Genomic DNA, 26,977 nt, shown 5'->3' with positions numbered 1-26,977 from the left:
CTGGACATCTTGAGGTAAGAAGTCTAGTGCCTTGTGCAGGAGGTTATTATCTAGGTTAGTTCTTGGCTAGGTTGGAGAGTGGAAGAAACCGCTTGTATCCACCACAACAGACATTCATCATTGCTTGGGGACCTGTCTGCCTCAACGTTCTGGTTAGACTGCCAGGCTCCAGTTTGTGATGATATTAAGAGGAGATGTGTTCATGGTGAAGCCAGTAAGCAAGTCAGCTGGATGGGAAAACTTATGTCTTAGTTATCTTCAAGTGCTGTCTTGGGTGTTGGTGCCTGCCAGGATTAACAGCCTGAGAGAACGTTTCTCCTGCAGAGGAAAGGAGGGGAGCCACAGTTTGAAGGAAGTGACACTTATGCTTGCTGTGCTCAAATACTAGCCGCTTTTCTGAGATACTGTTAAAGGGCACAGTGGTCCTTGGGTTACAGCTGTTCTGTGATAGTAAGTTGGTGTATGATTTGTAGTAGGAGAGCTGCTCTAACATGAGCAAGGCTTGTTGAATAAACTTGCTGTCATTAACAGGGTAAAAATCTGCTAACAGAGACCCTTCACTCACTTTTCAGAGGTTGGTAGTGATGCAGCTGTTGTGTAGTGCACCTGTGCTGCAACAGAACCAGCTCATAGCTAATGGCTGCACATGTGGGGACTGGAAATGGGAATGCTGTGTCTTTTGATTATTGGTGTGAGTATGGACCAGAAACTATTACAGGAGCTTTCCCCAGCTAACTTGAAAGACCTAGTTTTGGGTGCTGCTGGCTTTAGCGACTCTCATCTGAGGGGTTAATGGAATAAAAAAAATGACTGAGATAATGTTAACCTGGCTGTGCAGTGAGTGCTACATAGATGGGATTAAGATCAACCTGTAGCACAGCTGGCTGAGATTTGTATTTGTGTTACCTTCCCATTTCAATAGCATCTTGCTCAGTGCTGTGCAGCAATGGGCTTAGCACAGCCTCTAGCTATGACATCCCTTGATGTCGTTAGAGCAGTAGTTGTCTTCAGCAACACAGTTCAGCCTCATGCGCTCTCCTGGTAGTTGGAGGGTGACCACTGCTTGGTGGGAAGACTAGCCAGTTATAACAAGGCCCATATACCAGTTTAGCTCCAGAGTTAACCTAAATATTTAATAAGATTAAGCAAAAGCCTTTGATTGAAACAAAAGAATGTACTGGACTCCAGTGACCCTTAGTGTACCCAGGCTGGCAGCAGGAAACCCTGCTGACCTTGCTCTCTGTGGGAGTTGGCTCTTCACAGGCCAGACTGGTGACCCCAGCCTAGTATTGCTCTTCCTCTGGCTGTTGCTTCTTAAAGCAGCATGGTCTGTTTTAAGCAAGGAGTTTGCTAGAGTAAATTTTAAGGAACTTAAGTCCTCTGTTGCCTATGCAGGAAATGTAACTGAACATGGGGGAGGAAGGAGAAGCAGGAAGGCTGACCCCTGAGACATTCCCTCACAAGTCCTCATGTTACTCAGCTGTGCTGCTTCCCCAGAAGGAGGCTTACTCTGGTAGCTGGGATGGTCTTGGGACTTTTTTCTGGCTTCTGAGCTCTTTGCTGTCAGACAAGTGAGAATTGAAGTAGCTTGCAGTAATACAGATCTATTTACTCCCCTGGTTGTGTAGCACAAAGACCTGATGAGGATCCATTGCTGATAAGCTGCCTACTTTGCTGTGTTAAAAGCAGCCTTGTCTTCTCTTCTCATGCTTTAAATAGGCTTCAGCCATGATAGTTGAGCAGACTTATGTTCAGATACAGTAAAGTACCTTCTCTCTATGGTGAAGACCTGCCCTGGAGTTTTTCTTGTGCCCTTTGTATTGCTTGCTAGCCACCCCATGGATGTGCTTAGCTTGTGTGGCTGGTACCAAGAAGATAAAAACAGCATCCTGTCTTATCCGTGCTCCCGTACTGCCTCAAACTTGTCAGGTTGGCTTTGGAAACTGGAACTTGTTGAAAACTTGCCTGTCTTGATCTTGCAGCTTAATTGGTAGTATTTAACCATGGAGCAGGCTTGCTGGTCCTCATGCATTGTCAAAGCATCAGGTGCTGAGTTGCTCACAGGAAGCTTGATTTAATGCTGCCTTTTAAATTGACCCCTTGGCCTTGCCCTTCAGTGTTCCTTCAGCTGCTTAGGGGTCATGAGGAGATGAGATTTTTCTGAGGGAGGGAGCTGGCCTTGTGAGCTCCTTCAGATAAGTGCATCCCTTTTTTTTTTTTTTTGCTGGGAGTGGTAGCTAGAGTTAGTGTTTTGGTTGATGCTATTAATGCAAAGTCCATATAAATAGTGATGCGATTAGCAGTGTATTTGTGATTAAATCCCTTCTGTAACTGCTGATAGCCCTCTGTCACTCTTGAGGAGATCTTGGCAGCAGTGCTTGTTTGTATTTGTAGTGATGGTGGTGTCCTGTTTTGCTGCCCTGAAAAGGCAACACAGGTAGTCTGTGGAGCACATGCTTTCTGTGTCTGCTCCAAGACCCACCAGAGCTCTGCACAGGGTAAGGGTGTTGCTCTGAAACTGCCTGGAGGACCTGTCACTAACATAACTGGTTGTCTGTCTGCTTTTCCTTCTAGGTCCTGTAAGTCAAAGATGGGGTCTGGTTGCCTAAAAGTCACCAAGTACTTCCTTTTCCTCTTCAATCTCCTGTTCCTTGTAAGTATCATGGGCATCTCCAGAGCAGAAAAGAAGGCCTGGACTAAAATTAGTTGGAAAGGTGTTTTTTTTTTTCTGGATATTGGCCCAGTGTGCTCATTAAATAAAATAGCCATAGTTTTGGAAGGGGAGGGGGAATCCCTGAAGGTGAGGGCCATCAGAGCTGCTGTGCAGCTCCCAGATTTGTTTGAGCAGCTCCACTCCCAGTACCCACCTGTTGTCTGCAATGCACACAGCTCACTCCCTGCAGTGGGAAGGAAAACAGGAGTTATGGTTCTTTCTGGAGGGAAAGTAGTTGTAACTACTTTCTCTGCCACATCTGGAGCAGCAGCTGAGCTGCCCCTGAGCAGCAAAGCTACAAAACCTGCCAAGTAATGGCAGTACCCTCCTAAATAGGCCAGGCAGGCTTCAAAGAACAATTCTAATTTTGTTTGAGTCCCAACGGCTGGTTTTGATTTTTAAACCAGATGAATTAGTTCAAGTCCCCTATTTGAAATGAAGTTGGGAGGTGTGGGAGACAGGGGCAGGCTTGCCTGGGGAAATGAGCCAGTTATTTTCAAGTGTGAGGCTCAGCAAAAGGTGAGCTCCTTTTGGATCAGAGTGGGTCTGGGAGGGCCACACGTTCTTGCAGGCATCCTTTTGTGAAGCTTGGAACTTATGTGTCATATGGATGGTGATCGTACAGTTGGTGCTGCTTTCCTGCAGTGGAATGGTGTAGTGGGGAAGCATAAGGTTTCAGCTTTTCACATATCAGCAGGAAGATAACCTGTCTGATATTGTTACCCTTTGTGCAGCATGTAGGGGAAGGGTGGGCCAGGCTGGGAGGGCAGGGAGGGAAATGGAGCAGATAAGGTGAGCGCTGCTTTCTGGTCTCTGTCCCTGCACACAGCTTCACTCTTGCTTCCTGCATGGCTGGGTTGTGCTGTGCTCCTGGCACACAGGCTTGAACTTGAAGCATGTCTGGATCTGGTTTCCCTTGGCTTACTCTGTTGGCTCTTTCCTCTCTGCATTTTGCTTTTATCCTAAGAGTAGTTAGCTCTGGTCTAAGGGCTGAAAGTCAAGGGTGCTCAAAGCATCCATGGGAAAGACTCTTGTGAGGGAGAGGAGAGGTTTTTCAAGTGCCACTAGATCTTTGAGTATGACTTGGTCCATTTAAAGATAGGAAAAAACCCATCTGAGTCCAGGCCTGTCTTCCTGCTAGTGCAGGATGCCTCTGAAGACATTAGCATCCAGGCTATGTCCCCTCTTGAAGAGGTGATACTTTTAAAGCAGCATATAACTTAATCAGTCTACCCTGGGAAGCAGAGCTGTGCTTAAGGCAGTGTTTGAGTCTTGCTGAAGCCCAGTACCTGGATACTGTCTATTCTTCCTTTATTCATGAGCCTAGGCCCAAGTTCATTAGCTAAACTCTGTATAGAGACAGTTCTCTTCAAGAAAGCCAGCGTAGCATGGGAGGAAAGGGGAAAGACAACAGCCTAAAATACTACAGCACCTTACAACACTGTCACTGTTTTTGCTGGATGCTGTCAATGGTCATTATGGCACCTCTGTTCCATGTTGCCCTCCTCTCCTCTCTGCTGAGCCAGGCATGCTTGTGGGCAGCCTGCAGGGATAGCTGTGCTGTCAGGAGGCAGAGCTGAACTGCTTTGTTGGGCTCACCCACATCTCCACTGACAAGCATTTTCCTGTATTTGCAAGACTGGGAGGATGGCAGATGCTGAATCCCTCTGTGGGTCCTGGGGAGGCTTGAGCACTCCTGTTTGGGTTGCAAGTGATGGGAAGTGGCTGTTCTTTGTCCTGTGCACACTCTGCTCCAAACCAGCTCCCCTGGTGTAGCAGCCAGCCCCCCTCCCTCTTGGTGAAAGCTGATCTGATGCACTGAGCTGGGCCTGGAGAGTAAGAGTTTTAAGGTGGGATGTGAGAAGGTCTGTGCTGACTGAAGGAAAAAGCTGTTTTAATGAGCTCTTTGCTAAGCTTGCTGTGCAGCATGGCTGGTGTCTTCCTGTCGGGCTGGTCTGTGGAATTGAAGTCTCCTGAAGCTGCTGTTATTTCTGGTGGGGAGCTTGATACCTCTCGAGTGAAGATTTTGAGCATGCTTGTGTCTTGACTGATAGCAGGCTTTTTGCACGTGCCAGATGTTGAGGAAGGTGATATCCATTACTCTCTCGCTGTCATAGGAAGTAGTAGACATGAGAAGCCTTTTCTGTTATGGTTGTTCAAGCTCTGAATGGGAGGTGGATTCTTGAGCTTATACAATGTGGTAGATCAATATTAATCTAGCAGGGAAACTGCTTCTGAGTTGCTGTGAGCTTCCAGCATGGACACGTTCTGCATACCTCATGCTGGTTTCCTGGAGCTGCTGAGTTTTGTTGAGAGTGCTTGCAAAATGTGAATGTTAATACTGGTGCTGGAGCACTGTCTGCTCTGGACCTTGCACACTGTGCAGGCTGGCCCTTGCTGTCTGTTCTCCAGCCTTGCTTGGAGCTGATGAATTAAGCCTTCAGAGACATGCTAGTGACTTTTAGAAGTTAGTCATTGAAATAGCAGTTCTCTACAGCTCGAGGTCTGTGGGAAGGTCCTTTGCTATAGCTGAAGTAGTTCGGGGACTTGTTGGTGTCTTGCACTCTTGGAGGCTTACTTTATCAAAGGGTTTGACCTGCTTTAATTAAAGGGAAGAAGGATATTTGGACTGCTTGCCTGCTTGCTACAAAAGACACCAAAACATCAGCTTGGAGTGTAAGCTTAGTTCCTCTAATCAAAACTTAAGACATCTCTAGCTTCTTGGGTAGCAGATGTGGGCCACAGCAGATGATGCTTCTTAAAGCAAAACTGATTCTGTGACAAAAGTTCAACAGTATCTGGAAACTATTTGTTTAGAATATATAACTCTGTCCTACTTCTAACCCTTCTGTAAATGGAGCAGAAGGCTACTACCTAAAACAAAGCCTGGAGTGTAAGAGCCTTTCTGTTGGCCCCTGTGCCAGGCTCAACATACCTTGTGCAATCTGAGTTTGAAGGAAGGCAGCGGTGGGGAGGACAGCCAGGGACCCCCAGCTGCTCTTTCCAGAAAGGTGACTCAGCTCCATCACAGCTCAGTTCTTCCATGCCCCTCTTCACTGGGCTCTGCTGTGGGAAACTGCTGGCCCTGCCTTGAGGGGGCTGCATCCTTCTGGCTTGGGTGTGGAAGGGAATCTTGCTGAAATCGGGTGAAATTTCCACGCCCAGGATGGAGGGAAGAGACATCTGTCCCCTGCTTCAGGAGTTTAAAGCAGCGGATCTGAGCAATTACAATGCTATGGAAGGCAGATGTGGTTTCTTCTACAGAGGGTCTGAAGCCAAGCCAGTGGCAGAAGCAGCTTTGCTGTGCTATGCAACTCCTGAGGATGCTGAGGGGAGGTACTGTTGTGCTAGGAGGTAATTATGCTGCATTCTCTCCCTGTGGTTATTTTATCCTTGCCTTCCCCTTCTAGTGTTTTCCACAGCAGCTCCTGGCAGATGCACAAGATGTGGACTAGAGCAAAGAACAGAGTGAAAACAGACCTTGGAGAGTCTGAGCACCTCATAACAAATAACTTCCCAGGAACTCAGCTCAGCAGCTGTTCTGTGTTTTGTCAGCAACAGCAAAACTTAGGTGACATTTCAGGGTCAGTGAGCCAAAAGAGATGTCACATACAGAGCAGTTTGCATCTTTTAAAACAAATATTCTATTAAGATGATGGCTTACATGTGAGGCTGCCTTCAGCAGTTCTTGGCAATACCAAGTTTGAGAGGAATTTTTTAGATGCCACAGCTGTTGCATGTTTAAGGGGCCTTCATAGTTTGATCAGCAGATTGAGTGCTGCAGTGCAGCATGTTGCAACATAAGGCAAAGGGGAATTCTTGTGACTGCCATCTTATCTTTTTATCTCTAATCTCTTCTATGATACAACAGCTACATGCTTTCTGCAGCTGAGTCAGTCTTCTTCATCCATCCTCATAGATGGGAACTTGCTTGGTGGCTTTCTAATCCTGTCCTCAGAGCTAACTACATGTTGTGCCCTCTGCCAAGCCAGGAAGGCTTGCAAGCAGCTTATTTCAGACTGTTGCTTTATGTTTGCTCAGAAAAGCTGCTTTGTATGAGGAACTGAAGCATAGTGTAAACTTTCAAAATGTGGAGCCAGTCCCTGTCTGTATAATCCTCTCTGCCAGCTTGCTTCAGGTGGTGGTTTGGCATTTCCCTTGTTTCCCAAATATCAGAACATTCTCTAATAAAGCACAGTATTGCAATCTGTTTCAGCCTTGTTGGTTTTAGTATTTCATTTCATCCCATCCTGAAATCCTGCTTGTGTAAGAACTGCTGCTTGCAGTTCATGTCCTATGGAAGCATCTCATTGCACTCCTTGTCCTTCTCTTGTTTAAAACATTTTAGATCTTTGCACAAGTGGTTTTAAGCTTTTGCCACTTCTGGTTGGCTGAATGGTGCAAGTTTCAGCTGCTTAGTACTTAGGCTTCTCAGCATAGTTACTTTATTATGGGTATAATGGTGCTCTCATCCTAACTTGGGAGCTGGGGTCATCTACATGCAAACACCTCAGTGTAGTATAAAACATGGTAGTACCTGGAAGCTAAAACAGAGCATGCTTCCACATCACCACCCCCGCCTTCAAAATGAGATGGGAAAACTGTATGTCTCTTGCCTTCTGAATTCAGTGTCTGAATTCAGCAGAGTCCTCACAGGGACATACTGCTCTACTAATCCTTGCCCTGGATAAGACTGTGTGGTGAGTAAGGCAGAGACCATGGCCAATGTTTTGTAATGCTTGACTCTCTTTGGTGTTAGGATGTGTTGACTTGAGGGGCCGGGGTATTCTGACATAAAGTAATGGCTGAGCCAAAATGCCTAAGCTTGGCTTTGGAAGGGGCAAAGCACTTCATTCAAGGGAACCTGCATGCAAAATGAATGCTGCTGGTTTTTTGCATTTGTAGGCTGAAGCCATAATGTTATAACAGAGCCTGACAAGCTGAAGACTTCTGTCCTGGGAAGGTTCCCACTGCCAGATAGCTAATCCTTTGGCAGCTGGCTCCCAGTCTGGTCCCATAGGGTCAGGGATTTCTCTATTTAAAAAAAATAATCTTTAAATCATATGCTAGATGTGTTTGTCCTTCCTTGGTTCTTCACAGAAGCAGTGCAGTTACCTTTTGCTTCTGACAACAAGGTTCTAGCAGCAGGGTGTCTTTCTCAGACTTCCTATACAACATCATGTACTAAAATGCTGTGTGAAGGGCTGCCAAGCAGAACCACGGGCTCCTGTGCAGTTGGCTGAGGCACTCTTCCTGGAGTCGTGCTAATCCTGTTTACTCTGGGAGGAGTACCATGGGGGAGGGGGGTGGGAACAGCAAAAGAATTGTTGTTTTTACTGTGGAAGCATGGAGAATGGTAACTGCCTCTTCTGATTCGTTTAAACTAATAAACTGGCTATGTGTTCTGTTCCTATTCTTTCAGATCCTGGGCGCTGTGATACTGGGTTTTGGAATATGGATTCTGGCTGACAAAACCAGTTTCATTGCAGTTCTGCGTAAGACCATGTTTCTTCATCTTCTTTCTCCTTCTGAACTGACTCTGGTCCAGGGCTGTGCTTGACCATGGTGTAATCTGGGAATGGCAATACTCTTATGCATGGTCTGTGACCAGAGTAGTAACACTGTGTATAGCAAAATGAGGCTCTATCAGGGACATGGTGAAAGGGAGCAACTCTGGAGATGCAGCATTCCTCCTAGTCTTGTGGATTGCAACACCAGGGTCAGAGTGAGACCATTGCCTCTTCACTCAACAGTCCAAATACTTGCTCTTAATTATAGGGACTAGTATGTCAACCTATTTTCACTTCATGCTCTGTTTCCACAATAGCTTCCTTATTACCATCATGTCCGAAGGCCCCCAGTGCCCTGGTGTAGTTTTGCTATGTGACTCTGCTGTGCTCTGGCTGCTTTCTGTAATTTCAATTTGACTGTTTTAAATGCCAAAGAAAGTAAGTACCTGGCTTTATTGATGCCTAATCTGCATTGAAAGTAGCCAGTATGTTTGTTCCTAAGCAGTAGAGGATGTAGATCTGAGGGGGGACAGAAGGTGTGGGTCTGAAGTAGTGCTCTGACTTCTAAAGCATACTCATACAAACTTCTTGAGACTCTGCCTGGCCATCAGATGTGGCTGCGTGTGTGAGGTGCTGTCTTCCCTCCCCTTTAAGTCAGACAAGAGCATTGATTTGAGTCTTAACAGAGGGTCTGCTTTCTGCAACAGCTAAAAAAACTGATCTGGCTTACCAGAGCCTGGGCTTTGCAGGGCTGTAAGTGGACTCTCACCAAATGAGTAGCTCAGCTCCATCTTTCACAAATGCTGCTTCCTTTTTCCTAGAGGGGGCTTCAAACAACTTTTCTGCTTGGTGGGTCTGGTTACCCATTGTCACTACCTCCAGAATTGCGGACTCTGGCACCAGTGTCAGCTGCAGGAGGGCTGCCTGCACGCTGCTTTTGGTCCCAGGGAGTGAACAGTCATGGCATTCCTAGCCCTTTTGCCAGCTACACTGATCCTGCAAAGGGCTTTTTCTCCCAAGTCCTGTTGAACACTGGCCTGGCTTTGGAAGGTGCTGGGTGGAGACAACACCCCCACTAATGCCATATACACAGATACTTCTGCTTGCTGTTTGTTGTGCTGTGGCATCTGGCTTGCTACTGCAGTATGAGAAGGGCAAGAAGCACAATAAGGGGTGTTGGTAAATAAAGTGGGGGATGAGCAGAAATGCTCTTTTAATACAGGCGGACAAAAAGGAGCTTATCAGAGCCTGGCTATTTGCAGCACTCCTTGTGGTCTGAGGTGTGTTTAGTACCAGTGGGCCAGTGGCTGTTCTCCCAGGGTGATGGGGGTTACAGCCACTTGTGGAGGTACAAAGTCCCTGAGCTTGGCTTTGCTGCTTCCCATTTTACCCAGAATCTCTGCTAACAGAGCACTTAAGGATTTAGCTTCCTTCCTGGAGATTTCCAGTATCAGCTCTTTCTCCCTGCCCCCTTGCTTCCTTTCCCATGCTTTGCCCCTCTTTACCTCTACTTTAGTAACCCAGGCGGTGGGGAGGGAGCTCGGCACAGCCAGGCACTCCAGCTGCTGCCAATGGAGCCTGTTGTACTTGCCTGGCTGCCTGCCCAGCACAGGAGAAAACATGGAGCGACAGCAAACAGAGCAGGAGTTGTCTTGCCAGCAGAGCCTTCTCTTGTGAGACAAGATGTAATGCACATGAGGAATACAAGAATGGCTCCTGTCCCCCTGCCACTGTCACTTCTTCTTTGAGCTGCAAATACCTTTTTCTTTCTTCTAATGAGAAGCTGACTAAGCAATGGTTTTCTAGCTCTGTGGAGGTGCTGCAACCCAGGCACTTGAACATGTCATGATGGCTGAGCAGATTTTGGGGGGAGGCACTAGTGTAGTCTAGTGAAGGCCACTCCTGTAAGGCTGTTACTTCAGTAGATGCTTTGCAGTATCAGCACCTAACCTGCACAGCAAGAGGCCCAGGACTGGTTAGGAAGGAGGAGCCAGATCCTGCTTTCTGTGGTGTGTGTTCAGCCAGGGAGAGTCTAGCCTGGAAATGAATTAAGGCTGAAGTGACCCATGTGGCAAACAGCTCTGAGTTTTTGATAACTGTTCTTTTTCCTCTGTTTGGCGTGTTCTGGGGAAAAAGTTTGGAAGCTGGTGACTTGCACCAGGTATCAGAAGTGTGGGGGGAGAGTATTAGTCTGGATTCAGTTACTCTCTCTCAACCTATTTCAGGAGGTGCTCAGAGGAAGCTTGTCTCCTGGGACTTCTGCCCAGGAAACTAAATGCTGAGCTTGAAGAACTTTATCTTCATTAGTCACTGGACATCCAGAATTCCCCTTCACTGTGCAGCGTGCAGGTTTAAGAATGTCTCTTAATGATAAATGAGGTTTCTGGGTACTATTTCTAGACAGAGTATCTCTTCAACTTTTATGCTGTAGTGCTTGCTCCCTCCAATCCTGCTATGCAAGAAATAGGTCTGTGACCAACCCAAATGTTAAGAGCTTGTTTCTTCTGCTGCTCACAGTACTAAATGTTGAGGGGAGAGGACTGACAGCACCAGCATGTCTGAAATAATACTACCTAAACTTCATTGAAAAACTGTTGAGCATTTGAGGGCATAGTCATTCCAGACACAGTAGTGGGGGTAGCTAGGAGGATATGTAGCTAATTTGGGCATGATACCTGTTTTGATCCTGGAACAGCATCTGTTTGCAGGGGGTCATACACAGGTACTTCAACAGCCTGCAGTGAGTACCAGGCCATAAGCCATTCAACACTGACTTGTTGAGTAACCTGTCACATCATCTATGCTCATCACTAGCTGTAGCTCTTGAGTCATTTTACTTCACAGCGCTTCTGTGTCCCACTGTTGCCTGCAAGTAGATAAGTGAAAACAGAGTGGCTGGAACAAGGAATAGTGCATTAAAGTGAAAAGGTAAACCAAAAAGGGTTTTTAGGACTTCATGAGGGAGTTAAAAATTCAGTAAGCAGCTAACTCTCCAAACAAGGTTAATTTTGTTTGGAGTGGCCTTCAGTCTTCCAGGCTCTGAGATAATGGAGACCTGCAGGTTGGTTTTGAAAGTCTTCCTTCATCAGAAGACACCAAGAATCAGCCTTCTTAATGTTCAACACACCTCTGTGCAGTCCCTTTGTAGAAGACAACGGACTATTGCAAGTAGATATGGAGGCAGTTACCTAAACGATGATGAGAGTTGTAGTTTTTGTCAGCAGCTAATTTTGTTCCCTCTCCTGTCCCCTACAGAGATGTCATCTCCCTCCCTGAAGACTGGTGCATACATCCTCATCGGTGTTGGGGCTCTCACCATGCTGATGGGGTTCCTGGGCTGTCTTGGAGCAGTCAATGAAATCCGATGTCTCTTGGGTCTGGTGAGAGAATTCATGCTATATTTTAGATCCAACCTGTAATACCTCTCCTGCAACATCTGTTGGATTGTAGCTGGGGCTCAGCTTTCCTGGGGATGCTACTTCTGCTAGGTCAACTTAAATAGAGTTCTTGATTTGTGCACATTAGATTCTCTAGCAGTCAACAGGGTGCAGCAGCGGTTCTTCAGACATGACTGATGATGAGCTTATAACTCTGTGAAATGAGAGGGTGCCACTGACACTTTCTGCAAACAGGGGGTTGAGGACTGCCAGCTGAGGACAAATGTCCCAGGTGACCCTGTACCTCATACCCCTCACCCCAGCTTCCCAGTTGGCATTGTGCTCTGTGGCGCAAGGGCAAGTATCAAGGGCAGTGAGAGAAGAGTGACAGTGTCCTGCTGTGCCACAAAGTTCAGCTTCTGTGAAAAGTGGAGGATTTGAGAAAGACTTGACTAGGAACGTCCTATGTGTCAGGACCTCTCTTCAAATGGTTCATCTGCAGGAAATTTTCTGTCTGTAGTGGATGAGATGGTGCTAGCTTCATACGTCTCAGCCTGCTACTTGAGTCCTGCTTATTCAGAGCGCATATGCACAGGAAACCAAGTGTGGCCACATTGTGTGTCCTGGCATGAGGAACATCTCCGAATGTAATGGTAGTAGCTGCCACTGTTTTAAGAGTAACCTCAGATGTCGGACTCCTTAAAAGCACTTTGCTGGTGAATCTTAAATTTAGATCCTCAAACAAACTAAATAGCATTTTTTAAAAAGGTAATTGACTTTAAAAATAACAACTAAAAAACCCTTAGGTTTGTAAAATTGACTTCTTGCTAACGAGGCTTGGAGTAGGCAGAGACTGAGGTTGGAGTGGACTGGGAATGGAACTGGGGGTGGGGAAGGGAGTCCCAGCTGGAATGACACATGCAGAGAGTGTATGTAAACACTCTCCTTCCTGAAGTCTTCCTGTTGACCTGATGGGAGAAGTGCTGAAGTGTACTGGTCTGATGTAAATGCTTGTACTTAAGCCTTTTACTGGGAAGAACACTGTTGATAGCAGAGCTTGTCTGTAGGCAAAGGTGCTGGCTCAGTGTTGTGACTTCTCTTGTATATGGAATTTTACTAAAACTTGTGCTATTATGTACAGACCTTTCTAAAGGCTGGTAGTGGACATCTGTTCTCTTTTATTTCCAGTATTTCACTTGCCTGATGGTAATCCTCGTAACTCAGGTTGCTGCTGGACTGGTTATCTACTTCCAGAAAGAAACAGTAAGTGTTTCTTACTGTGCATGTTTTCATTGGTCTTGGTTTGGGGGAACAGGAGACACCTGGAAATACTTTCTTCCAAACTGGGCTATACCATTAGCAGGCATACTAGATTCTCCTTTCCTCTAACTTTGCTGTACAGTTTGCCTCTTCTGTATCTGCCAGCTTCAGTAATACTACTTTCTCAAGGATTATGAAGTTTGGTATGCAGGTTTTATCTTTGGGTAGTGGGACCAGTGAAAGGAAATTCCTGAAAGGCTTTTGACCATATCTCTTCTTGATGCTGCTGCAGACTACTATTCCGGCATGTAGTAGCAGTAATTACTACCATGTTGCCATCACTGGTGCCTTGAGGGGTTGCCGGCCTGAGTGCTTGCTTTTCTGCCTGGCCTCCTTCCTTGTGTCATCTTGTTCTGTCCTTTCAGTCCTCCTGCATCTGTATGCACACCCAAGTATCTGACAGTTCCTGTGCTACAGTTTGAGCTTAAAGCCAAGTGGTTTAACATTTTCAAGTGGATCTCTGTTGGGAATGCAGTTTTACAGTGTATGCTTCTAGAGCTCCAGTAAGCTTGGTAGTGTAAAGGGAACGACTTTTGAGCTACTTAAGTGCATTGCAACAGCTCATCCTGGCTATAGGTTCTATGGCCAGGGCAGTGCCCTGTCAGGCCTCCAGCTGTTTGACAGCTAGAGGCACATTAATGCGGTGGGAGCAAGTTTTAACTGTGAGGTCCCTGCTGGTTTCTGTCCTGGTATGCAGGTTTCTGGTACCAGTTGTGGGTAACCCTGTCCTTTGCCACCTAACTGTGTATCTGTACCACTGCACAGCTGTGCTTGCTTCTCCTAAGCCAACCCTTCTGCTCGGTGGTTACAGAAGGCAGATGGATAAGGAAGTTTTGAATGGGGCCTGGTGGTGAAGTCTAGGGGCATGGGGAAGGTGCCTGCTGCCAGCATAACTGATCTGAGCTTTGTACAAGTGGATGTGGTGACTGAGCAGCTGTTGGCTGGGTTCCTTGCCAAATGTGGTGTGAATGTTGCTTGCTCTCTGGTCTGGCTGGAGCCGAAGGAGAAACTGAAACGTTGGCTAGCTGGTGTGTGAAGTTACAGCTTTAAAAAAGCTGCTGATTCTCAACAAGCAGCTCTGACTAATGCAGAGGAGGAGGTGTGGAGATGGGCATTCCCCTGCGATGGGGAAATGTGACTTTTCAGACCATGAAATTCTGTATATCTGTTGGTATTTCTCCTCCAGCTGTCACTTTATTCTAGAAAACTCCAGCTTTTGAGCTGTAGCTCTTCATTGAACCCCAGTCAGACCAGGGAGAGAATAATAGTGCTGGGGGTTATTCTGCACAGCCCTTGGAGCCAATGTGGCTGAGTTCATCACTTGTACAGATCCAGCAGAATGGTAGAGGAAGCTGGGCTTTGAACTCCTGTTTGGTCCTCAGTGAACAAAACTTACGGAAAAGCTCTTCTAGAGCCAGTATGTTTCAGGATCCTCTGAAGTACCTGCCTAGCGCACTAAAAGACTATTTCAGAAAGCTCTTGGCTGAAACCTCTCACACTGGTTTGTGGCTGCGCTTCAGTGATGCTATGCATGTCGCTCTGCTCCACTTGATGTATGTCATCATCAGAGCACAGTGAAGCAAACTGAAAACTGCTTAAGATCCAGTCCCTAGATGTGTATTGTGTTCTTTGTGTTTCTTTCTGACCTCAGGAACTTGGTTAGGTATAAAACAAGGAACAACAAGAGTGGAGGAAAGGAGCTTGGATGCAGAATGTAGCAAGGTGATACTTGCTCCTCTACTTCTTGTAACTGTAGTATTTTTCTGCACTGCAGGAAAGTAAACAGGATTATTGTTGTACTCCTCTCTACTTGCCTTTTTCTTAACTAGCAGCTACTGAGCAGATTCACTTTTTGTTGGAATATCTGTTCCTTTTCAGTGTCAAAATCCTTCCCCACCCCTGCTGTATGAAAGTATACTGAAATAGACAGTATAACTGCAAAAGGCTGAGTCTGACAGGAAGGCTGCTGCTTTGCCTTCCCCATGGGCATGCTAGAGGAATGCCCCTAAGGCTGGAATTGCCCAGTACTGCTGGGAGGATGTTGATTCAACATCCATTTCGCTACCTCTGTTGGCAACTGAAAATGCAGTTAGGGTGACTTTCTCTTTCCAGAGTCAAAATAGTAGCAGATGGTGCAAATGGCATTCTGCTTTGAGCTGAAAGAGCTGTCAGATATTGGAACAGGCTGCCCAGGAGGTGGTGGAATCACCATCACTGGAGGTGTTGGGTAGATGTGCTTAGGGACATGGTTTAGTGGTGTTGGTAGAGCTAGGACAAAGGTTGGACTTGATGATCTTAAAGGTCTCTTCCAACCAAAACTGTTCTATGATTCTATGAATGTTGCTGCTCGCCTACACCTAGTCCATCACAAGCCCCTAAACATGCGAGAGTTTGGGCAAGGTCTCTCTTGGCCTAATTCTCTGTAGCTTGGCTCTAAATGTCTTGAACAAAGGAGAGCAGTGGTCTTTTGGGAATTGCCCTACTTGCTAGCTATTGTTTGTAGCAAACAGGCCTGTGTGATTGCATGCAGTGACTTGCCTGGGGCTGTGGACTATGCATTAGTTTCAGAATCTAAAGTGACTGGGAGGGTGAGAGCCCCCTCCTGGTTTTTTGGGCCTGTTTTTGTGTGCAGGCCAGATACTAATAAATGCTGGGGAAGGATCTAGCTTGAGCCTCAGACAGAGGGACAGGATTGGTGACTGACAGTGGAAGAAGCCTGCATGATTCATTCTGTGATCAAGGCTGGAATCAAAGACCAGTCTGCCTCTGGTGTTTGGCATTCTGCAGCTCCCTCTTCAGTAAGCCCATGTGAAGGGGAGACTGATGGCCCTGCTGCTTTCTGGTGGTGGTCTGTGGTTTTGTGCCCAGGCTTTGAATGCCCCTGCTGTGGGGTGGTAAGGTTGTGCCTTCTGACACTGGGCTACCTAGAGCTGGGAAAGAGCAGGAGCTCAGAAAGCAAGGGTGGCCATTTCTTGGAGCAATCGTGCTCCATGCAGCACGGAGTCCTGACAGGCCCTAAATGGGTGAAGATGGTGAGGATGTTGAAAGCCTGCCTAGTGTTCAATATAACTTTCTAGCTTGTTGCTCTTTCAGTTTTCCTCTGCCAAGTCCAGAGGTATGATCAGCTGCAGGCGCCTGTGTTTTCCCTTTGGGCTGCTCTGCTGGTTAAACCTGTGAACAAGCTGCCTGTGTGTGTGCTTTGTAGAGCCCTGCTATTGTTTGTGTAATATTTCCCCTTTCTCCAATTACTTTCTGAAACATCTAAGAATGCCTGAGTTTAACTGAAATGCCTCACCCTTTGAAACTAGAGCTGTTTGTAAGACTTCTTGCCTGCTTTTGTGTAAGAGCAGAGGAAGAGCAGAGGTACAGTTTCCCTATGCAGCTGTGATTGAGGACATCTAGTTTGGTCTCTACTTGTGGTGTGGTCCTGGGATGGAGAACAGAGGCACTGCCTGGTATTCTTGCAGAAGTGACACTTGGCTCTTTCTGGCCTAGCAGCTAAGGGGCTAGATGGGCCCAGGCTACGACGACAAACCCAGCTCTCCTTGCCTTACTCTGCATGTGGAGCAGCAGTATGCAGGAGGGGTGAGGGTGAGAACTCAGAGGTTCAGTAACTGGTAAGTCTTATGGCAGCAACCAAGGCCAATCTCATTAGTGAGAACCAGGTCAGGTTGCCTTGATTTGAAGGGAAGGAAAAGGGGAAGTGAAGTAATTAAAGGGGAAGAGCTAGACATCATGAGAAGAAAGATCATGCAGCTCCCATCTGTCTGGCCTGACATAACTGATCCTGGTGAGCTGAGCTGCAGTTTTCCTAGGAAGAAGAGTTGCTGATGTAGGGAAGCTTCTGTCTAACAGTAGGCACTGCTTCCTCTTGCTAGGTGACCCTGGGTTTGCCATGGTCATTTGCAATGCTTAACAGTAGAAGGAAAGGGGAAAACAGTTTCCACTGATCTGAAATAGGCTGTAGCACCATAGACAAAAAGGTAATACATGGGATGGGAGCATCCTGGTGCTCAGGCTGATGTAACTCTATTCTGTCCCTCAGGCAGTCTAATGATGCTTCTCTCCAACCTCTTGTGAGCTGGGTCTGTTCTTAGCAATAACAGCTGTCCTCATGTACAGGCTGGCTGAGAAAAGCTTCAGAAGGGAATGGGAGGAAGAAGGTAAAGGAGTCTGCTGGGTGGTATCTTGCACTTCTCATCAAACTGAAAGGTGTTGTAAATATCTCTGGCTAAGGAATGAGAGTGAAGGGATGATTTGATGTACCTGAGCTTTGTGATAAGACTGTTAATGAGCAGTTTAGATAGTTGTAGTACTTCCTGTCTTAATATAGAAGCAGCAGTCATGGAAGTTTGGGGAGAGGCAGATCAAGGCCTTGTGAAATAGGGAAGTTTCCACCAGCTGTATGTCAGAAAACCCATCTGCATACAGGAGCAGTGACTCATACCTTCCCTGAGTGGTGGTGAACTGCAACGACTGAGATTCTGGACCGGAGTATTGCTTGCAGTGCAAGATTAGAATTAAGTTACCTGTGAGTACTTAAGGCAATGTTGTCTTTCAGCTTGTACTTATCTCTTGCCTCTATCTTGTCTTGGGCAGGCAGCAGTTCAGCCTGTGTCTTTCCAGGATAACTATGCCCAGTTCTGTTTCCTTATTGATCATTGGGTTTGTAGCCATTCTGTGTGCCTGGACAAGGACTTACTGGGATGTACTGGTGCTTTGGCTGTTACATTGCATAGCAAACCTGCTGTCTTGCCTTTCCTTCAGGACTGAGGCTGTATATATTGCCTTATCTGTACTTGTTATTTTTTGCAGTTAGCTTAGTAACCGAAGCTGCGTATATGTACCCTAAACACTGGAGAAAAGGCTAAAAGGAAATGACTAATCTAACTCCTGTCTCTCTCCTTGCCAGCTGAAAGAAGAGTTGTCCCGCATAGTTGGAAGTCTCATTGAAAATTATGACCCTTTGAATGATGATGAGAGGAACTTACAAGATGCGTGGGACTATGTGCAAAAACAGGTGAGTCATGGGGGGCAGCAAAAGGCAAATGTTGCTATTTGTCAGTGTGGCCAATGGCCTTTAAAACAAGGCTGAGGACAGGGAAACAAGTATTGCAAGAGGCAATGCTATAGCACGCTGATCCAGCTGATCTACAAAGTTGCCTGTGAGGTTTGGTGCCTGCAGACTAGAAATGTTTTGCTTGCTATTACCAGGTAAGACCCTGAATGATTCCTGGATCCTGGCTGTTAGGAATAGCTGATAGGCTGTTAGGATTAGGCCATGCAGCCTAATCCTATCTGGCCTGTCAAATGGCACCTCAAGATTTTTCTTTGTCTGCAGGGCCTCCAGAATACTAGTCTGTGTGAATGCCACAGTCCATAATATTATAGCAGCAAGTAAAGTCCCTAGCTTATTGCCAGGCAAATCAGCAGTGCTCCAGCCTTACTACTTGGTGCATTTTGCTTACTTATTGTGATGGCTCTTTTGCAAGTGTCAGTTTTCTTGGGAGCCATCCAGCTGCCCATGGTTTCTGTTTTAGCGTCAGGGTCAGTTCTTGAGCAACTAGGTCAGTGTCAAGCACACTGGAGTCATGATAGTCGTTCACTGCCAAACCACAAGCTTGAGAGCTGGCTGGCTGTTGTGGTTAAATACATGCCCAGCATGATACTGATGTGTAGTAAGTACAAGTAATAGTGGTTTTCTTCTGTCTGTTCTTTGGACTGCAAAACATTGACCTGCAGTAAATCTTCTGCTTGGAGGGAGAATGATTTATTTATGTTTTATCAGTGTAGTTGCATCTCCTTGCTAGTGGACTTAAGAAAAGCCTGAGTCTGCTGTGGAGAGAGGATCCTGCTTGAAGCTGCCTTTTTATGTAGAAACAGAAGAAGGTTTTAGAGGTGGAGAGTTAAGTGTTAGGAGTGTAATTCCTCTCATATACAAGACTTAGCATTTGAAAGGAGGTGGGTGTTTTGTAGACCAGTCTTGAGGCAGAGGTAGTTTGTTCTGGAGGCTGGGACTTCCACACTTGTTTGGAAACTAATGCTTGTCCTAGCATGACTGTTCAGCTGTTTGTACTTCTACTCTCGTGTCTGTTATGTCAGACTGAAAAATGACTTTTCCTTTCTGAGCAGAGGGGAATTTTCCCCAAATTTCCATCTCAAGTTTGGTAGCCTTTCTGCTCTGTACCACTGTGCAAGCACTGGGATCCATGCTTAAGATAAGATCTTAATCTTTGCTGGACTTTCCATGTGCTTTCTCCTCCAGCAACTGCCGTTTTATCACGTGGCTGTATAGGAATGTACATGTTTCTTCAGATGGAAAATTTTCCTCACCCCATCTTGTAGGCAGTCCCAGCTGCAGCCAGGCCGGTGCAAACTTGTCGTGACTTGCTGGGGCTCGGTGGCACATTGTTGTCATCATGCGGTGGCTGCTGGTGACCCCTGGGGGCCACAGCTCAGTGGTACCTTACAATTTGGAATCAGAAAATGAAAAGTTCCTGCTTCATGACTGATTAAAAAAAGGTGTGCTACTCAGAGAAAAATAAAGTCTTAGCATTTAAATCTATGGAAGTAGCATTGCTAGTGGAGGATTAGGTCGTAATCCTTTTGAGATGTCTTTGAATAAACATGATGTCTTGTCAACACATTTATCTCTTTCCTGCCTTGCTTCTCCTTCACCAAATCAATCTGCAGATGATGAACTGGGACTGAAAAAATCTCTCAAATGTGTCACACAGGACAACTGCCCTCCTCAGGCTGACCCACGAGCAATGTCTGTTTTGCGCTTTTGCCTCTATTTAGCGTTGTCACCTGGAAATAAGATGAGGTTTGCTTGTATTTAGTTGGCAAAAACTAATCAAAATTACACTCCTTAGAATTGATGTCAAGCTGTAAGGCCTCCTGAAATCTGAGTATCTAGGCCTTGTGCAGTAAGGCTTGTGAAGGATTCGTATTCTAGCATGACTGATGTGCTAAACTTTATGCATGACCTGTGCATATTATAGTCTACTGTGCTTGAAGTCTGCTAAAGTGGCCCTTTAATTCTTGTCTGGCTAGCAAAGTGATTCTTTGGTAGGAAATAATGCCCCTGTCTTCTGGATGGCCCTATGTGTAGGTTATCTGGTAACCAGGGTGATAGTCTAATATAACTAATTAATGCAAACTGTATGGCCTGACTGTTGTTGTTACATGGAGAGCTCCTGTGTTGTTCCACCTCCACTGACTGTTTTCACGTGCAGTATGTTACCAGTGCAAAGTGCGAGACCATGATGATCTTTCTCTGCTTATTAGATTGCCTGCTGTGGCTGGACTGGAGCAAAGGACTGGGAAAATAATGAGATCCTTATAAACCAAAGCATGACTTCATATCCCTGCTCCTGCTCCAATAGCTCCAAGGACTTTCAGGTAGATGGTGGTTTCTGTAATCTGGATGTACCTGTCAATGGCACGGCAACGTATGCTGACTGGCCTGTTCATGAGCAGGTGAGTGGTATGTCTGGGCCCTGTGAAGCTTCCAGTGAAGCTGCCTTGTTTTTGTTCCTCTGGGAATTTAGAGCACTTTTTCATGTCGGTATTGCTTGAAGTTCCTGTGGAAATTGGGGCAAGGGGGGTGAATGGGACAGGGATCCTGCCCTTTGCTGCTAAAGCTACTGTGAAACTTGGTATAACATGTAACTGGGATAATCTCTGCATGCACAAGGAGATGTGTTATGGATTTTCAATCTTGAGATATAGATCTGCTTCTTTCCCTTGTGACTGTTTTCTCCACAGGGATGCATGGATGGTGTAGAGAAGTGGTTGAAGGACAACCTTGGTGTCATTCTTGGGGTCTGCACTGGTGTTGCTGTAATAGAGGTAAATCACTCCCTGATATGAACCTATACTGTCTTACCATGGAGACTTTTCTAAAGGCAAAAGCTGTTTTTTTCAAATAGACACCTGGTTTAATGGCAGTGCAGTTCTAGCTCTTGGTTGTGTCTACCTGCAGCTTTGAACTGCTGCTTTCGTTGGTCAGATTAAAAGCTGAACAAAGCCCTGCCTACTTGTGGTTCCTGCTGCTGTGCCTGATGCTTGGCAATTCACTGTATGCGTAGCCAGGAAGAATGAGACAAGCAGCATCCCACTAGTGAGATCACACTTGTTGCCTTAAGCCCATAACATAAATTCCACATGAAGGCATGTCTCCTTGCAGCAAAACACTTTTGTCATCCTGGTTATTGCATTTTCCTTGCGTTGGGGACCAACTCTGTTCACTTGTGTGATGTCGTTAAAAGGAGACTGCTGTGTTCTTCTGCCCTGTATTGCCGTTTCTTCCCACCTTATCTGTCTGGTTGCTGATTTTTTTTGTTCCTATTGTTTGTTACTTGTTCCAGCTGCTGGGGATGATATTGTCCATTTCGCTCTGCAAGAACATACACAGTGAAGACTATACCAAAGTGCCCAAGTCTTGAGTTGGCTGACTCCAGAGCTACGGCACCACAGAGAAAGGAGCAAACAGAACATTCCTGCCTCATACTCAGACTGTCCAACCATTGACCATTATTCCTGTGACATCCCATTTCTGATACCACTCTGCTAAGAACTTAGAGCTGCAATACAGCCTGATCTTCTGGCAATAGGGCCCTTGGGCCAGCTGCATCCTGCCTCTGGATTATTTCTACTTCAAGAAGCAGAACTTAACTGTCTCTTATCACATGAGACATGGATTAACCTGAGGGGACAATGCTTTTGCTGCCTACTCAATGTTAAACAATACTATTCATATCTCCATTCTACAACCCACTGGACCTAACACACAATAACTCCTCTACCCTCTCATTCTCCTCCCACACATCTTTTCCCTACCCTGAGGAGTCCCATCTCTGTCCAGGGTTGCTCTTGAGATTCCAGTGCTTTGGTAGCTTCACCTACTTCACTGACTTGTGGTGGTAACTAGTCGTGCTTTATAGGCCTTCTCCTCCCTTGCAGTTAACTTGATTTGGCTGTTACTATGCATCTTCCAGCCTAGGCTCTCATCTGAAATATTGAGTGCTACCCTCATACTTGCTTCTCCTGCTTCTGGAGTCAGCTATGCCTTGCCTTCAGTGGAGCTATTCCCTTTGAGTGTGATGAGAAGCCACCAGAAGGGAGCCAAGCCTACCTATTCCTAGTGTGGCTTGGCAGATTGTGGTGGTGGTGCTCAGCCACTTCTGGAATTGGTCCCTTGGGTTCTGGATTTGACACTTCCATGTTTCTCCCACTTCTTTACCTTTTCCTCTCTCCCTAGCACTGCTTTGCTGACTCCTGTCAGCTTGGAGGCACTTCAGAGACTGCTGCGTAGTGTGGACGCAGCCCTAGGCTGGCTCTGGTTGCATTCTTGGGTTGCCAACTTTTATAGAGGTTACAATTAACTTGATTCTTCACCTGCCCCCTTTATAAACATAATATTTGTTAGCTATGGTTTTTAATTGTGAATATGGAGGGATCTGACTGGATTGCTGACGCTGTATATTTGAGATATCGCTGTTGCCAATGTCCAGTTTAGGTTCTGTAGTTTGGACACAAGGATAAGTTGCTTTTATTTCAGTTGTCAGTCTTCTGACTCCACTGTGGTCTGGAGCAGTGGCTGCATCCTGAGCTGTCTTGAGTGCAAGTACTGCAGCAGATAAGTAGCTGGTTCTGCAGTCGTGCAGGCTGAGTGCTTTCTGTGCTTAATGGCTGGGCTGTTGGCTCTACTCAGCCAGTGGCCAGCAGCAGGGAGTGGTGAAGAGCAGAAGGAAGTAGGAAATGTATGTAGAAAACTGCCACAGCTTCTTATCTAAGGGAGCTGGGAGCAAATCTTCAGTCTTAGAGGTAGCTTGGACACAATAGATTTCCTGTGGTTGCACGTGTGTGCAATCACTCTGACAGCAGGAAGCTGTATGAGAGAAGTGGATGGTCGTTGCTTGAGACCTGATACAAGGTACTTGGTGAGAGAGCCTTTGCCTTACAGAGGTGGTCCCAGGACTGTCTCTTGTCAGGGATGGGGTTGGTAGACATAACCCTAGTAGTAGTTCCAAGGGATATGGCTTCACTACCTCCTCAGCTTTCCTTCTGGGAAGAAAGGCTCGTGCAGGGGATCAGGGCCCCAGCGGTTCATCCCTGCTCTGTCCCTATCTCTGGACATGGCAGTGATTGCGGAGAGGAGATATGACTGGACAATGGTTTTTATGAAGGTCTGATAGGCTTTGTTTTCAGACACCTTCCCTCTCCTGCACAGATTCTTCAAGCTGACCTTTGCTATAGCAGAAGGCACCCTTTGTGGCAGTAAAGCTTGCTAGCTTTTGTAGCACAAAGTCTGTTCTCTAATGTGTTCTTACTTGTAAGATTCTTGTTCAGTTACAGATGCCAATGCTGAGCAGCAAGTAAAAAGGAGCCCATGCTGGGTTTCCTTTTTGGTTTTTTTGTCTGTTTTTTAGCAACATCTTCCTACTGGAAGAAATGCATGTACAGATACAAAAGTCTAGAGGGTGAATATTTCCATAATAAAGACTTTGCAAAAAAAAAGTTTCTGCCTATGACTTGTGCATTCCAGGGATTTCCCCTAACTTCCTCTCCACCCCCTTCTGCTTTACATGCAAATCACTGGCACCTTGTTTGTTCAAGGTAGCAAAGGGCCTGTCAAAAGCTGTTCTGAGGTCTGTGTGTGAGATCAGTGTGGACTGTGAAGATGCTGCCCAGCAGACAAAGGTGACAATTTTCCTAGGTTATGTTCTAGACTAATCTTTGCCTTGTTTTATGAAGTATGTGTGTCCTAGGGTGAGTTGACTGTGAGTGGTAGTTCCTTTGAATTATCTGCTATCTCCTAAGCTAAGTGATCTCTATTTGAAGATGTCCTTTCAAATCTGTACTTTCTGCGCTGTATGAAATAATAAGCCTCGGGGACTAACTCTGACAAAGTATAAGCTTGCTGCTATGCCCACAGTGCATACAGCTCTTGCTAGCTTAATTTTTTCCTCTTCCTACTTGCCTTCAGTAGGCTCCTGCCTCCTGGCTGCTATTTTAAAAAATATTTCTCAGCCCCTGCCATGGAGGAGGAAGAAGGCTGAGGTAGCCATTTTTGTAGGTTATGCCACCACACATTGGACTTGACTCTTTGAAAAGCTCTTGAGAAGTAGATAGAGCAATTGTATGAATCTTCTGGCTTACCTCAGCTAAGCAGTTGAGAAGTGGATAGGATCTGGGTCTCAGAATTCCTTCAGATCCTGCTATGTGGTGGTGTTTCTAGCTGTCCTTAGAAATAACTGTGTTAGTGTGCTAATGGAGTCTGGAGCTGTTGCTTTAGGAAGTAATAAGCATGACCTAAGTCCTCATACACGTTTGAAGAAACAGTGAAGCTTACAGAGAAAGTGCTGGGGTGCTACCAGCAAATACTGGTGGCAGCTGGTCTAAAGTCAAGACTTCGGTTACCCTGACCAGCTGACTGCAGAGTGAAAGGTGCTGAAATGATCCTGGACCTACATTTGGGCATAATAATCTGTCTGATCTGTGACTATAACTTGTTCCTTTAGGCTGCTCTGGGCTGTGCTAGAAGAGAGCTTGGATCTTGGTCATATGGGATCTCCCCACTTTCTGGTTGGTTTTTCAGAGCACCCTGCTTTAACTGGGTGGCAATGCTTTCCAAGGGCCTCACGACTGAGAGGGCTACACTTCATGGCAAAGCTGCCAAACCTGACCAGATGGTTGCTAGGTGGGGGAGGGCGCTGCTGGTTCTCCTTCAGCCTGATGTGGAGCTGGAAGGAGAAAGGAGGGAAAGTGAGGGCTGCTGCTTGCCGCCAGCTTGGGTCCCAAACTGCCCAAGGCTTGTGGAAACACTTGCCTTTGGCCACTGGAGGGAGGTGTTCCATCAAGAAAACTCAGCCCGAGTGCTGCAGTATCAGCAGCATCGGCTGGTCCCTGAGGGGCAAGATGATGACACTGATCGCTTCCTTCTGCTCCTAGTTACTCCTGTCAGCAGGGTGGCTACAATAACTTGTAATTACAAATGTATTCTCATCGTAAACGATTTGCGCTGCATGCTTGGCATTTTTAGGGATAATTTTCCCTTCCAGTTCTTGGAGCAGCACACTGTTGGATATTTTGTTTCATGTCTTCCACTACTGTGTATGGGTTGTGCTTCCTTCTCTGGTTTCTGCTCTAAGTAGTTCTGGAAGCTGAAGATAGCATGAGGAGCTTCTCCTGATGCTTCTTCCTGTTTCTTTCCATCCTCAGTTCCTTTGTGTGGTGGTCTGGGGGGAAGGAGGGAGCATTTGATGCTTATAAACCTGATTTAAAAAAAAATATTCCAGGAAGAACGCCCTCAGACCTTCAGAGAGCAAGAAACCTGCTGCTTCTGGCTCCCAGAGGTAAAGGTTTGGGCCTCCTCTCCAGAGGTAACAGTTTGCTGCTGCAACTAGAAGTCGGAATAGCACTCGGACTTCTCAGGAGCTGTGATGTTTGTCTAGCAAAACCCACAGCACCAGCCTCTGCAGTAGTGCGGCACCTGGAAGCATTTTGTGTGTAACCAATAAGCTGCTATATAGCTGTCCCAGGCCAATAATTAATATTGCAAGAGTATAGTTGTGACTTCCCTGTGGCCTTAAACAAGGCCTCTAGTAATGAACTGGTGACATTCCTCACTTTGTGTCATCATGAGGAATTTGGGAGCTGCTATAATTCTTCCCATGAGGTGTGTTTTCTTCTGGAAAGGGAAAAGGATTTGCATTAGAGTCAGTATGGTAAGTCTATAGGTCACAATGCGTCTTGTTTTGTGTGATGGTTTCTGCATGGCACATACTCAAATGTAACGTGGCAGCTGGTTTTTTTCTCTTAACTCTCCTGTGTGTGGTGGTGTGGCTGGTCCCTGCTGGCTTTGCTCAGGAATTGAGGCCAAATTTGGCAGACTTCAGAAAAGGTCTGCTGAAGGACAGACTGCAAATGGTGGTGTCAGACTGTGACTCAATTGGGGAAGGTGAGGAAGAGCAGCCACAGGGGCTCATTGTGCAAAAGCCTCAGGACCCTGGGATTCCCACAAATGCATTTTCACAGCCAGTTGCCGCCACTCACTGCCATAAATGGAGACCATACCCTCAATTATTCATGGTCTGGCTCTAACCCATTAGCCTCTGAGACTCTTGGCTTTAGCCCTGGCCTTCTTTTGCAAAGAATAAATATCAGTTAGCAGCCAGGATTTCTGAGTGACATCTTAAGCCAGGTTGACACTAAAAACTTGTCAGTGTAAAATCTACTACATGGAAGTCTTCAAATACTTGTAAGCTGGCAAGAGGTCCTTAGCAAAAAAGTATGCTATTAGTGAACCAAAGCTATTAGTAATATGTTGATAGTAAAGCTAGTAAGTGTGCATAAGCCATTATAAACAGTTTCTAGCAAGCATATGCTGGTAGAGTGCGTGCAATTCCTTGTCTTGTGGCAAGAATCTCTTCTGCCAAACATGGAAAACTACCTTCCAAGTAGATTGTGTAACCCTAGCCATACATTCTTACTTCTCATAGGTATGGATTTTCTGGTTTCTCTCTTCTAAGCTCCTAATAATACAGTTGGATTTGGGGGTGTGTGTGCTGTTCGGCTTTTGTGGGGAAGGATTAGGGGAATATTGGATGCTCTGTATCTGGAGAAAAGGTATTCTTGGTTCTCCAGGAGAAAATATTACCCCCATTTAAAATAGGGGTTTAAGAGAAGGGTAAGGCTCCAAGTAGTATGTGAATGCTATAAGAGCTGTGAAATCTGAGAGGGAAAATCCTGCTTTATCTCCCAAGGGTGGTGTTTGCATACACTTAAATTAAATTTCTCTGTGGTGTCTTCTGTACCTCTCACTAATGAATGGCATCATGAGGTGACTGGTCTGTCCATAACAATACTGAATTAAGCAGAAAATCTAGAAACCTACTTCTGTTACCACAACAGGCCCCATCTCTAGGAAACTAGAGAGCATTTCCCTTCCCTCGTATAGGCTCCAGGTGTTAGTAACTCCCATTCCTTCACAATGTTGCTTTGAGCAATGGCAGCAGCTTAGGGGTTATCTTGATATTGCTCTTCGTTCT

The 26,977-nt window shown here is 46.1% G+C and overlaps 1 protein-coding gene across 1 annotated transcript in view; it reads left to right on the top strand.

The window, feature by feature from the left end:
- The window catches only part of CD82 (CD82 molecule), a 38,344-nt gene extending 16,925 nt beyond the window's left edge, over positions 1 to 21,419 (top strand). The window contains exons 2-9 of the mRNA XM_086463186.1: positions 2,575 to 2,653; positions 8,136 to 8,208; positions 11,479 to 11,603; positions 12,789 to 12,863; positions 17,833 to 17,940; positions 20,211 to 20,402; positions 20,691 to 20,774; positions 21,293 to 21,419. Coding sequence (XP_086319312.1) covers positions 2,591 to 2,653; positions 8,136 to 8,208; positions 11,479 to 11,603; positions 12,789 to 12,863; positions 17,833 to 17,940; positions 20,211 to 20,402; positions 20,691 to 20,774; positions 21,293 to 21,370 — 798 coding nt within the window. The 5' untranslated portion in view covers positions 2,575 to 2,590 and the 3' untranslated portion in view covers positions 21,371 to 21,419. The remainder of the gene's footprint in view (positions 1 to 2,574; positions 2,654 to 8,135; positions 8,209 to 11,478; positions 11,604 to 12,788; positions 12,864 to 17,832; positions 17,941 to 20,210; positions 20,403 to 20,690; positions 20,775 to 21,292) is intronic.
- Positions 21,420 to 26,977: the final 5,558 nt, after the last annotated feature.

This window comes from Leptosomus discolor, chromosome 3, assembly GCF_034619465.1.
Source record: "Leptosomus discolor isolate bLepDis1 chromosome 3, bLepDis1.hap2, whole genome shotgun sequence".
Classification (NCBI taxonomy): Eukaryota; Metazoa; Chordata; class Aves; order Leptosomiformes; family Leptosomidae; genus Leptosomus; species Leptosomus discolor.
Note: the sequence above shows the minus strand (reverse complement) of the source record. Positions and strands in the feature narration are given on the sequence as shown.